The 12,890-nt window shown below is 44.6% G+C and overlaps 1 protein-coding gene across 4 annotated transcripts in view; it reads left to right on the forward strand.

Moving 5' to 3' along the window:
- The window catches only part of dhx9 (DEAH (Asp-Glu-Ala-His) box helicase 9), an 84,725-nt gene that overhangs the window by 48,026 nt on the left and 23,809 nt on the right, over positions 1-12,890 (forward strand). For all 4 annotated transcript variants that reach the window (XM_085982594.1, XM_085982595.1, XM_085982596.1 and 1 more), the window contains 2 exons: positions 9,009-9,082; positions 12,480-12,632. In XM_085982594.1, the coding sequence (XP_085838720.1) occupies positions 9,009-9,082; positions 12,480-12,632 (227 nt within the window). The remainder of the gene's footprint in view (positions 1-9,008; positions 9,083-12,479; positions 12,633-12,890) is intronic.

Here is a 12,890-nt window from a genome sequence, read left to right on the forward strand (position 1 = left end):
CTGTAGTTTTTGAATGGTGGGGGTGAGGAACATAAGGCCTGCATATGTCTTAACCTAGCAGTTTGTGATTGCCAGTCTTTTTCATATTTGTTAAAAATTGATGATGTAGATGGAAGGAGTGATGTGGCGTGCTAATGCCTAGAAGAGAATATTACTGTGGCGGGGGGGGGCGAAGAATTATGTTTCAGCTAATGCACTTCCTCCCACTCCTTTCAAAATTTGAACAAGGATTAGTATGCATTCTGGATGTTGATCCTTAACACATGAAGTTCAGTAACTGCAAACGTTTGAGACACCGCAGGTACAAAATCTTACAAATGTTGATGTCCAGATAGGCATTCAGGAGCACTGGGAAGGATGCCTATCCTTGTTTTGGTCAGTATCAGCTGCCCAGCTACAGACCTATCAGAATAGTCTCCGAGTGAATAGTTTCTGAGCTAGGAGACTTTAATCTGATAGGACTATGGAAAGCTGCTTAAAACCAGGTAAATAGTACACTTCCTCTTCCAGATTCACTGCTGTGTTTGAAGGGACTACTTCAGAATCGATTATATTAAAGGTATTTTTGTTCCCCCCCCGCCCCCCCCCCCCCCACACACACACACACACTCCATGGTTAAGCTATTTTTGGGAGCGAAGGGAGAGAGGGTTGAAAGGATTGTTTTACAAAGCACAAGATGTTGGTATTTTAAGAGCAGCCAGTACAGAGTGATCTGTCTGAGATCTGCAAAATAGATGAAACCTTGCCAGTATCCTTAAGGAATGTAGAGCAGTCTGTAATTCTGTGATCAGGACAATCCAATCAGTTGTATGGAGTTGCTACACAGGTAGAAAGAGGGACGAGGTTCTGCAAGCAGAATATAGGGAGCTAGGAAATAAATTAATTAAAAAGCAGGACCTCAAAGGTAGTAATCTCTTAATTACTCCCAGTGCCACGTGCTAACGAGAGCAGAAATAGGAGAATAGACCAGATGAATGCGTGGCTGGAGAGATGGTGTAGGAGGGATAGATTTAAATTCCTGAGGCATTGGGACCGATTCTGGGGAAGGTGGGACCTGTACAAGCTGGACGGATTAGACCTCGGCAGAAACGGGACCAACATCCTCGCAGGTGGGTTTGCTGGTGCTGTTGGGAAGGATTTAAACTAGTTTGTCGGGGCTGGGAACCTAAGTGTGGGCCCAGAATGGAGAGAAACAAAGCTGGAAGTGCAAGTTAGAAAAGTAGTCAGCAAAACTAGTAGGGAGCAGAAACAAAGGCCAACAGTAAAGAGGGTCAAAGTGCAGAAAAATATTAGACAGGCAAAGTTGAAGGCACTTTATCTAAATGCACGTAGCATTCGCAACAAGGTGGATGAATTAATGGCACTAATAGAAGTAAATGGGAATGATGTAATTGCCATTACAGAGACATGGTTGCAGGGTAACCAAAGCTGAGAACTGAATGTTCCAGGGTACTCAACATTTAGGAAGGACAGACAAAAAGGAAAAGGAGGTGGCGTAGCACTGTTAATAAGGGATGAGATCAGTACGGTAGAGATAAAAGATCTTGGCTTGGCAGATCGTGATGTAGAACTGGAATCAGTTTGGGTGGAGCTAAGAAACAGCAAAGGGTGGAAAACATTGGTGGGAGTTGTGTATAGGCCACCAAACAGTAATGGTAATGTAGGGCACAGCATCAATCAAGAGATTAGAAGTACATGTAACAAGTGCAATATGGTAATCATGGGGGACTTTAATCTACATATTGTCTGGCAAATCAAATTACCACTAATGGTGTGGAGGACGAATTCTTGGAATGCATGCAAGATGGTTTCCTGGATCAGTATGTGGATGAACCAACCAGGGAACAGGCTATTCTGGATCTGGTATTGCGTAATGAGAAAGGGCTAATCAACAATCTTGTGGTAAAGGGGCCTTTAGGGACAAGTGACCATAATATGATTGAATTTTACATTAAGTTTGAGAGTGATTTAGTCCAATCTGAAACTAAGGTCTTCAATCTAAACAGAGGAAACTACAAGGGTATGAGGGACAAGTTGGCCATGGTAGATTGGGAGACTACACTAAAAGGTATGAAGGTCGACATACAATGACTAACATTCAAGAAAATGATGTATAATTTGCAACAAACATATATTCCTCTGGGGCATAAAAACCCAAAAGGAAAAGTGATCCAACCATGGCTAACAAAAGAAATTAAAGCTAGTATTAAGTCAAACGAGGAAGCTTATAAAGTTGCCAGAAAAAGCGACCAGCCTGAGGATTGGAGTCTTTAGAAATCAGCAAAGGGGGACCAAGAAATTGATAAAGAAAGGGAAAATGGAATATGAGCACAAACTAGTGAAAAATATAAAAACGGATTGTAAAAGCTTCTATAGGTATGTGAAAAGGAAAAGACTGGCAAAGGTAAATGTAGGTCCTTTACAGTCAGAGACGGGAGAATTTATAATGGGGAATGAGGAAATGGCAGAGAAATTAAATAAATACTTTGTTTCTGTCTTCACGGAGGAAGACACAAAAACCTCCCAGAAACACGTGAAAACCAAGGGTGTGACGAGAATGAGGAACTTAAAGAAATTATTAGTAGTAAAAAAAACAGTACTAGCAAAATTAATGGGACTAAAAGTCGATAAATCCCAAGGACCGGATGACCTACATCCTAGGGTTTTAAAAGAGGTGGCTGTTGTATCCGTGTGTTAATGGAGACACGGAAGGCAGGAGTTGGTTTCACAGGTGTTTACTGAACAAAGTCTGGAGGTGAACTAACAGATACAAGACAATATACAGGCTTATATAACCCGAGTGGCCATTACCGGCATTACAGTACACAGGGGGCTCTTAAAGGCACATACACCACAATTCCTCCCCTTTTAGACAACCAGTACATAATATTTTAAGTAATCATTAATTAACATGTTACAAGAACAATAATCTACACATTTGCTGCAGTTAATCAATTATAAGTCAGTCTCTCTGGAGGCTTCCTGACTTGGTCCGGATAACGCCTCGGTGGTGTAGTAGTTTCTGGTGGTGTAGTAGATTCTTTTGGCAAGGCTGATTCGGCTTGAATGCCAGTGTTGGGTTCATCTGGTTCCAGTATCACCGGATCGGAGGTAGATACTATGGGTATCTCTACTTCATCATTAGGCGTATAGAGTTGTGGTGTAGGTTGTCCCTTTTCAGACGACTCTATGATCTGGTCAGCATGGCGCCTTATTATGCTTTCTCCAATGTCCACGGTATACATCAGCGGTCCTAGTCATGTGCAAATAGTTCCAGGCTGCCATTTCTCGGTACGGTAGTCCCGGGCCAAAACTTGTTGACCTATCTGGAAGGTTCTAGTTGGCCTTTCACTCACTCAGGCCTTGAAATTGCCGGTTCTCCACGTCCCTTCTGATGTTTGGCTTGATCAAATCCAGCCGGCATCTTAGGCTTCTATTGAAGAACATCATGGCGGGAGTTTGGTTTGTAACCACATGTGTTGCATTCCTGTATGCAAACAAGAAGTTATCTACCTTATGCTGAAGTTTTATGTCTTCATTACCCATGGCCTTTATGGCCTTCTTGAAGGTCTGGACAAACCTTTCAGCCAATCCATTGGTGGCGGGATGGTATGGGGCGGACGTGTAGTGCTTAACCCCATTGTTTTTTAAGAACTTCCTGAATTCTTTGGACACAAATTGCGGTCCATTATCAGAACAGATCTGTTCAGGCAGCCCATTCCTGGCAAATATGGTCCTTAATACTGTGATGGTTTTTTTCCGTGGTGGTGGAGGACATCTTTATTACCTCCGGCCACTTGGAGTGTGCATCCACCGCGATTAAGAACATGGAGTCCATAAATGGACCAGCAAAGTCGATGTGTACCCTTTGCCATGGAGATGAGGGCCACTCCCATGGATGTAGAGGGGTGTTTTGGACCTTCTGGCATCCTAGACAGCTCTTGGTCATTTCTTCGATGTCTCCATTGATACCTGGCCACCACACAAACGCTCTGGCTAGGTTCTTCATTTTCACTCCACCCAGATGCCTCTCGTGAAGCTCCTTTAGCACTTTATCCTGGAGTTTGGGTGGAATCACCACTCTGGATCCACACATCAAGGTTCCTCGGCACACTGACAGCTGTTCTCTTCTTTGCGAGAATGCTGGCAACAGTGGTTCGCCATGTGCTGGCCATCCCTTCACCGTTAAATCGTAGACTCGTGAGAGAGTCGGGTCATTTCTCGTTTCCTTTTCAATGGCAGAATTTGTTACTGGTAGACATTCCACTATGGTTGAGTGGAACATCTCCACTGGGTCTACTGTAGGTGCCTCTTCTACCGTTGGCAACGGTAGGCACGATAAACCGTCAGCATTCCCATGCTGTTTTGATCCTTTGTATTCTATGTCATATTGGTGTGCCCCTAGGAAAAGGGACCACCTCTGTAGCCTTTGCGCTGTCATAATGGGAACACCCTTTTTAGGGTTGAATATGGAGACGAGGGGTTGATGGTCAGTCAACAAGGTAAATTTTTGTCCGTGTAGGTAATGGTTGAATTTCTTCACTCCCCATACCAGGCTGAGTGCTTCCCTGTCGATCTGGGCATAGTTACGCTCAGCTGAGTTCAATGAGCGTGACGCTAAAGCTATCGGCCGCTCCGAGCCATCAGGGAATCTATGCGATAATACCGCTCCTACGCCGTAAGGGGATGCATCGCACGCCAGTCTGATTGGCAGTGATGGGTTGTAATGAGCCAACGCTTCCTTGGACGTGATCAAGCCTTTGCATTTATGGAAGGCACGTTTACAGTCTTCGCTCCATTTCCAAATTACTCCCGTTTGTAGCAGTGCGTTAAGAGGGTGCAGAAGAGTTGACAAGTTCGGTAAAAGTTTATGATAGTAATTTATCAATCCCAGGAACGACCTTAATTGTGAGACATTTTCAGGTGCTGGGGCTTTTATGACCGCTTCAATTTTTTCAGGTGACTTATGCAACCCTTCCTCGTTAATTATGTGGCCACAATATGATATTTGTTTCTGGAAAAATTCGCACTTGGGGCGATTTGCTCGTAGGCCCCGTTCTCTCAGCCTAGTGAGCACCTGCTCCAAATTGGCAAGGTGCTCGTTGTCGTTTTCTCCTGTTACAAGGATGTCGCCTAGGTAGCATTGAGTCCCCGGAATCCCTTGCAGGACTTGCTCCATAGCTCTTTGCCAGATAGCTGGAGCTGATGCTACTCCGAAAACCAGTCGATTGTACTGGTACAGGCCTTTGTGTGTATTTATCGTGAGATACTTTTTAGAGGCCTCTTCAACCTCCATCTGCAGATATGCCTGTGCCAAGTCAATTTTGGTGAACCGTTTCCCTCCAGATAGTGAGGCGAAAATATCTTCTATCCTCGGAAGAGAATACTGTACCGTGTGAAGGACCGGGTTTACAGTCACCTTGAAGTCCCCACAGATGCGAATTTTTCTCTGTTCTTCAATTTATCATTATTCAACGTTTTCTTCATGACCGGGACGATGGGTGTTGCCCACTCGCTCCAATCTATCTTGGATAATACGCCTGCCTTTTCCAAATTCTCCAGCTCTGCCTCGACTGCTGGACGAATTGTGTATGGCACCGGCCTTGCCTTAAAAAACTTGGGAATTGCCGCATCTTCCACTTTTATTGAGGCGGTGATGCCTTTCAAGGTTCCTAGTTTCTGTTGAAACACTTCCTTGGCGTTGGCCAAGATGTCTTTTAATCGTTCAGGTATGACGTCATCATCATTTTTTTTTCTTACTGGTCACCGTCAGTGCCTGAATGGGGTGCCAGTCTAAACGTATCTTCCTGATCCATTCACGTCCCAACAGCGGTGGACCACCATCTTGCAGAACGTATAAATACAACTTCTGTATTTCCTTGCCGTTGTATACAACAGGCACCCTTATTTTCTCTTTGGGGTATACTTTCTGCCCGGTATATGTCTTCAAGACAATGGATATGTCTTTCAAAGGTATATGCGGAAATAGCCGCTCGTAATCCCGTCGACTTATGACGGTCAGAGCTGATCCTGTATCTAGCTCCATTTTAACTGGGGACCCCGCTATCGTGAGGGTAACCCAAATGGCCTGGTAATCTTCTTTGGCAATTACATTATGTAATTTGAGACAGCTTAGTCTCTTGTTTCCGGAGTCGCTATCGCTCTTCTGGTCTTCGGAGCTACTGTCCGTCATCATTTGTACCTTTCTGTACTTTTCCTTATTGATTTTTTTTCTGCCAGTGGATTTTTTGTTTCCAGATCGGCATACACGTGCAATGTGTCCCATCTTTCCGCATTGCCTGCATGCTTTGTCCTTGAACCAGCAGTCCCTCTGGACATGGGTGGATCTGCCGCAGCGATAACATCTCTCGAAACCCCGTGTCATTTCATGGGTGCCGAAGTCCTGTGGCTTTTGCTGTATCTCTGCAGCTCCTCTTGCTGCTGCTTCGTATGATACAGCCACACTGAAAGCCTTGTCCAGTGTCAAATCTTTCTCAGAAAGTAGCCTTTTCTGTGTTCCTTCACTTAGGAGACCGCAGACGAATTTGTCTCGTAGAGAATCTGCCAGTCCTGCCCCGAATTGGCAGTGCTTTGACAGCTTTCTTAATTCGGTGAGGTAATCAGTGTTACTTTCATTCTTGTGCTGATTCCTCCTGAAGAATTTGAATCGTTCCGCTATCAGCAGCGGTGTTGGGTTTAAGTGCTCCTGTAGGGTATCAACAATCTCCTTAAAATTCTTGTCCTTTGGTTTGGCTGGAGTGATTAAGTTTCGTAACAGCCCGTATGTCCTTGCGCCCATTAGATTTAGAAGTACTGATGCCTTTTTATCATTTTCTATTTCATTTGCTGTGCAATAAACCTCCACTCTTTCCACATATGTGGTCCAATCCTCTATATCGTTATCGAAAGCATTAATATTGCCAGCCTTAGGCATCCTGAAAAAAAAATGGCGCCTCCTGCGCTTTCCTTTCTTCCCTGCAGAAAAAAATGGCGCATCCCGCGCTTTCCCGCCGCCGCTGCTGCTGACAACGCTGTTTTCCGCAGTTTTTATTTACAGGTGGAGACTCGTTCCCGCCGGACTCTCTGGGACTTTTCCCTCCCTCTGCTTGGTCCGAACGCCGACCTGCTTTGCAGCGCCGGCCATCTCCCGAGTGCTCCCCCCCTCTGTCTCTGTTTGCCTCCGCCTTCGCTGCTCGGCCCCGCTGCAGAGCCAGCCGATGGAGCCCCAGCCCGCCGCCCAGGAAGGATTATTGCAGTACCTGCCACCAGCTCGGCTAGCTGGTGAAACCACAGTTTTTTTTTTTTTCTTTCTTGCTTTTCTTCGACTTTCGTCTGAGGAATCGATCTCTTTGAGGTGCTGCCGAATTGCAGGTAAGTCCGTTTCCAATTCGTTGCCACTGTTGCATCCGTGTGTTAATGGAGACACGGAAGGCAGGAGTTGGTTTCACAGGTGTTTACTGAACAAAGTCTGGAGGTGAACTAACAGATACAAGACAATATACAGGCTTATATAGCCCGAGTGGCCATTACCGGCATTACAGTACACAGGGGGCTCTTAAAGGCACATACACCACAGTGGCCATTGGGATAGTGGACGCATTGGTTGTCATCTTCCAAAATTCTTTAGATTCTGGAACGGTTCCTGCAGATTGGAGGATAGCAAATATAACCCCGCTATTTAAGAAAGGAGGGAGAGAGAAAACTGGGAACTACAGACCTGTTAACCTTACATCAGTAGTTGGGAAAATGCTGGAATCTATTATAAAGGATGCAATAACTGGGCACTTGGAAACTAATAGTAAGATTGGGCAGAGTCAGCATGGATTTATGAAAGGGCAACCCTGTTTGACAAACCTACTGGAGTTCTTTGAGGATGTTACTAGTGGAGTAGACAAAGGGGAACCGGTAGATGTGGTGTATCTGGATTTTTAGAAGGCCTTTGATAAGGTCCCACACAAGAGGTTGGTGAACAAAATTAGGGCACATGGAATTGGGGGTAATATACTAGCATGGATTGAGAATTGGTTAACAGACAGAAAACAAAGAGTAGGGATAAACGGGTCTTTTTCAGGATGGCAGGCTATGACTAGTGGGGTACCACAAGGATCAGTGCTTGGGCCTCAGCTATTCACAATCTATATCAATGATTTGGATGAGGGGACTAAATGTAACATTTCCAAATTTGCTGATGATACAAAGCTAGGTGGCAGTGTCAGTTGCGAAGAGGATGTGAAGAGGCTTCAAGGGGATCTTGACAGGCTCAGTGAGTGGACGAGAACATGGCAGATGGAATATAATGTGGATAAATGTGAAGTTATCCACTCTGGTAGAAAAAACAAAGGCAGAGTATTTCCTAAATGATGACAGATTGGGGAATGCAGATGCTCAAAGGGACCTGGGTGTCCTGGAGTACTGTGTACAATTTTGGTCTCCTTGCCTAAGGAAGGATATACTTGCCATAGATGGAGTGCAACGAAGGTTCACGAGATTGATTCCTGAGATGGCGGGACTGTCGTATGAGAAGAGATTGAGTAAATTAGGCCTGTATTCTCTTGAATTCAGAAGAATGAGAGGGGATCTCATTGAAGCATACACAATTATTACAGGGCTTGATGGGGTGGACGCTGGGAGAATGTTTCCATTGCCTGGCGAAGTCTAGAACCAGAGGCCACAGTCTCAAGATAAAGGGTAGCCCATTCAGGACTGAGATGAGAAGAAAATTCTTCACACACAGGGTGTTGAATCTTTGGAATTTTCTACCCCAGAGGGCTGTGTAGGTTCAGTCATTGGGTATATTCAAGACAGAAGTCGATCGATTTCTGACTAGTAAAGGCATCAAGGGATATGGCGATAGGGCCGGTGAATGGAGTTGAGGCAGAAAATCAGCCATGATCTCATTGAATGGCAGAGCAGGCTCGAAGGGCCGAATGGCCTACTCTTGCTCCTATTTCTTATGTTCTTATGTGAGCAGTGCACTTTGTTTGAATTCTGTATGCTTTACTACCAGGTTATTTTGGCCACAAACATCGCAGAAACCAGTATTACCATTAATGATGTGGTTTACGTCATTGATTCGTGCAAGTGAGTGATGATCTCTGCATCTTGATTTTTGAGGAAATTGTGATTTATACTTGTTAAAAACTTTTAATAAAAAGAAAAGCTTGAATTTATATAGAATGTTTCAGAATGTTCCAAAGTGCTTCACAGCCAATGAATTATTTTTGAAGTGTAATTACTGTTATTTTGCAGGCAAATACAGCAACCAGTTTATACACCGAAAGTCCCACAACCAGCAATGAGCTAATGACCAGTTAATCTCTTTTGGTGGTATTGGTTGAAAGATAAATATTAGCCAGGACACCGGAAGAAATCCCCTGCGCCTCTTGGAGTAATGCCATGAGTTCTTTTACATCCACCTGAACAGGCGAACAAGGCCTCAGTTTAACATCTCATCCAACAGATGGAACCTTCCCCCCCGCCCCCCGTATTACTTTGAAATGTCATGCCTAGCTTATGTCCTCTAGTAGGGCCTGAAACCATAATCTTCTGATTCAGAGGCGAGAGTGTTAGCACTGAACCAAGCTAAAACAAAATGTATTATTACAGCTCGTTGATCTCCATGGAATTGCACACAAGGTGTCAAGACCAAGTGCATTATTCAGGTCAACCAGAGTTAGATGTGGGGAAAAGGGAGGAGGCAGATGGAAGGAAAGGGGGGCAATGAGGAGGAAGGGAGGGAAGGAAAGGGTGTAGGAGAGGGGAGATCACTGGAGGGATAGGTAAGGAAATGACCTCTGAGGTGGTGGGGTAGGATGCACCAAACTTTCTGTGGGGAATGCGAGGGGTCTGGAATTTACCCATCTGGCGTGGGAATATCTTCTCTTGGTGGTGGGGGGACGTGGAGGTGCGGGGGGCAGTTACCTTCCCTCCACAAGGGCTGGATTTTCATCTGAGAGTTGGGGAGGATTATGGTGACCAACCCTTCCTGGATTTTTATCTCATTTAAAGGGAGGGAGGTCAACTCCCTTTGCATTATCTGATTTCAGGAAATTATTATTACAGCAGGAGTGATGGAGGGGGGGTGGTGGTGGTGGGGTTACTTCAAAGAACAAGAGATTGGCCATGGCAAGATGACCAAGTCTGGACAGCCAACAAAACTTGGCAAAGCTGCCAATAACAGAATACCAGTAAAGGGGAATGTATTATTGGCCAAGTGTTTCCGCTTGGGGGAAGAGGTGGGAGGGGGGGTGGTTGCAGACAGTCAAGTTTCTGCATTGCATTTGGTCACTTCCCTTTCCCTATGGGACTGGGGAGACAGGCGAGTCCAGTATCACAGGGGAGCGGGAGAGATTGAGCAACATTGCCAAAAGCATGGTTCTGCACCAGGTGTTAACAGGGCAGCAGCTGAGTGCAAGTATAAGGTGCTGGATCAGACAGAGGAGGTAATAGGTTTCTCTGTCAGGGTAAAGACTACCCATGTGGGGGTTGCAGAAAAGATTTTCAAAGAAGGGGTCCAGGGGAGGAAAACCATTTTAGAGGGTGACAGTGAATGAAAGGCAATCAAGGGGCTGGAGAAGATGCCAGTGAAGGGAATATAATCTGTGTGTAGTACGGCAGGTCAGGCCATTCTTGCCCGATGTCTGGAGGGTGCATTTTTTGATGTCTGAATTTGGCTACATTTTCCAACAAAAATGATGAATGCTTTTATTTAGAACCAAGATAGCTGAATCAGCAGATCATCTAACTTTTAAGTAAACAGTAACAAAAGTGATCTGATGGCCAGGGTGCAAGACCCTGTTCCGGTAAACAATCTTGTATTGTCGGCCTTGCCTCCAAGTCAGAAGCTCATGGGTTCAAGCCCCACTTTATGACTTGAGTGCATTAATCTAAGTTGACATTTCAGTGCAGTACTGAGGGAGCATTGTTGGGTGTGATGTCTTTCAATTGGGAGATTAAATTGAGGCCTTGTCTCCCTGCTCAGGTAGATGTACAAGCTGCCAAGGCACAATTCAAAATAGATAAGGGGAGTTCTCCCGGTCCTGGCCAACATTTATCCCTCAGCAGACTAACTGATCAATTATCACATTGCTCTTTGTGGGACATATGCTCGTTTTGGCTGCTGTATTTGCCTGCAAAACAGTGAGCACACTTCAGAAGTAATGCATTGGCTGTGAAGCATTTTGGGACGTTCTGAGGACATGAAAAGTGGAATATAAATGCAAGTTCCTTCTTTAACTCCACTACTTTATTATACTTAATAACTAAACAGTTATGTTGGCCCGGAATTTGTGGTCAGTGGTGAACGAACAGCGTTTGCCGTTCATTACGCTTCAACTTAGCTGCAAAATTTCAGTGGGCTTTTACACTGTGATTTGCGGTTATCAGTCAAAACAGCACGGCACCTCCACAGAGTATCTGGGACCTGCGTGAACAGGGCAAGCAACAGCGTGTCTCAACCAATCAGATTGAGGAAGCCTTACTGAGGCACGCAGAGTCTAAACGAGGAAGTGTTAGATAGAATATTTAATTCAATGTAAAATCATGTACAGAAAAAAGAGAGGGAAGAAAGATGCGATTTAAGAGAGCGAGATAAAAGTGACAAAGAACATTTTTTTTTTAATTATTTAAATTTTTTAAAATCCCCAATAATAATTAGAATTTGAAGAAATTCGATTCCACAGTTGTAAAAGTAAATTTTCAGTGCCAGAGAGGTTGTTTGGCAGTAATTAAGACTTATCACAGAGTTAAAAATTAACTAACACTGGAAGGGGACAAGCCCTAACTTTTTTTTTCTGGTGGGCAAGTACAGCAACTTCATGCACTTCACGTGTTTCAATGCCGAGTCTCTTGGCGAGATACCAGTGTAGTGAAGCTTGTGGGGCAGCAGGTCAAATCGGATCGCAACTTCCTGATTTCTGCCTTTAACTGCGCATATGCGGACGCCTGAAGTTACTGTCCAATTTACTCCTTTAATAACAGTGAGTGCTGATAGCGTCGCCGTTGTTCTTACCGCAAAATCCGGGCCGTTGTGTCGAGGGAATGAGACAATGAGAGTGAAGCGCTTGCTGCGCTGCCACCCAGTGGCTTTGTGCTGAAACTGCATACTAATTTGCTGGAGCAAAATATAGTAGAACTGATGTAATATTTACCTGATAATTTGACATTGAAAGGCCTGTCACATCCGCACCGACAGATGTGATCTACCTACTGTTTTTAATATATAATGTTACTTAAAAGGCTGGCGTTTAGGATATACACACAAGATCGCAGGGTAATTTGCATGTGTGAAGAATTTATAAGCAGCTAACGAATAGATCACAATCTTAGTATTGGCCCAATTAATAGCACAGTATTTGTGTAATTGAAGCGTACCCCTCAAGCAATAGAGATTGCATCATGCCTTTACCCCACTTCCAGAGTAATAGCATGATAACTGTTGGTCTCTCTTGACTATACTTTATTTGAATTTATTTTTCAGACAAAAAGTGAAACTGTTTACATCTCACAACAACATGACCAACTACGCTACAGTATGGGCCTCTAAGACCAATTTGGAACAACGACGGGGTAGAGCAGGACGTGTCCAACCTGGCTTCTGCTTCCATCTCTGTAGCAGGGCACGATTTGAGAGGTATGAATGAAATAATTGATGATTAAGGTTCAATACAAGCAGATATATTGGCCGAGATTTTGCTCACCTCGGCGGGTCCAGTGCAGTCGGTGGTGGGTCGCTGCTGGCTCCATCCCGCTGCCTAAAACGAACTTAGCTCAATGGGGTTTGTTTCCCGGCCCAATTAGATGGAGCGGGTTTGGTGATGTCATTCATGACTCGTCTAGAGCCGGTTTCTTTAAAGGGACCATGGCCACATTACTTTTGACATTTGTGCTG

This window comes from Somniosus microcephalus, chromosome 3 (genome assembly GCF_052327205.1).
Source record: "Somniosus microcephalus isolate GS21.2 chromosome 3, FLI_Smic_1.0, whole genome shotgun sequence".
In the NCBI taxonomy this organism is placed as follows: Eukaryota; Metazoa; Chordata; class Chondrichthyes; order Squaliformes; family Somniosidae; genus Somniosus; species Somniosus microcephalus.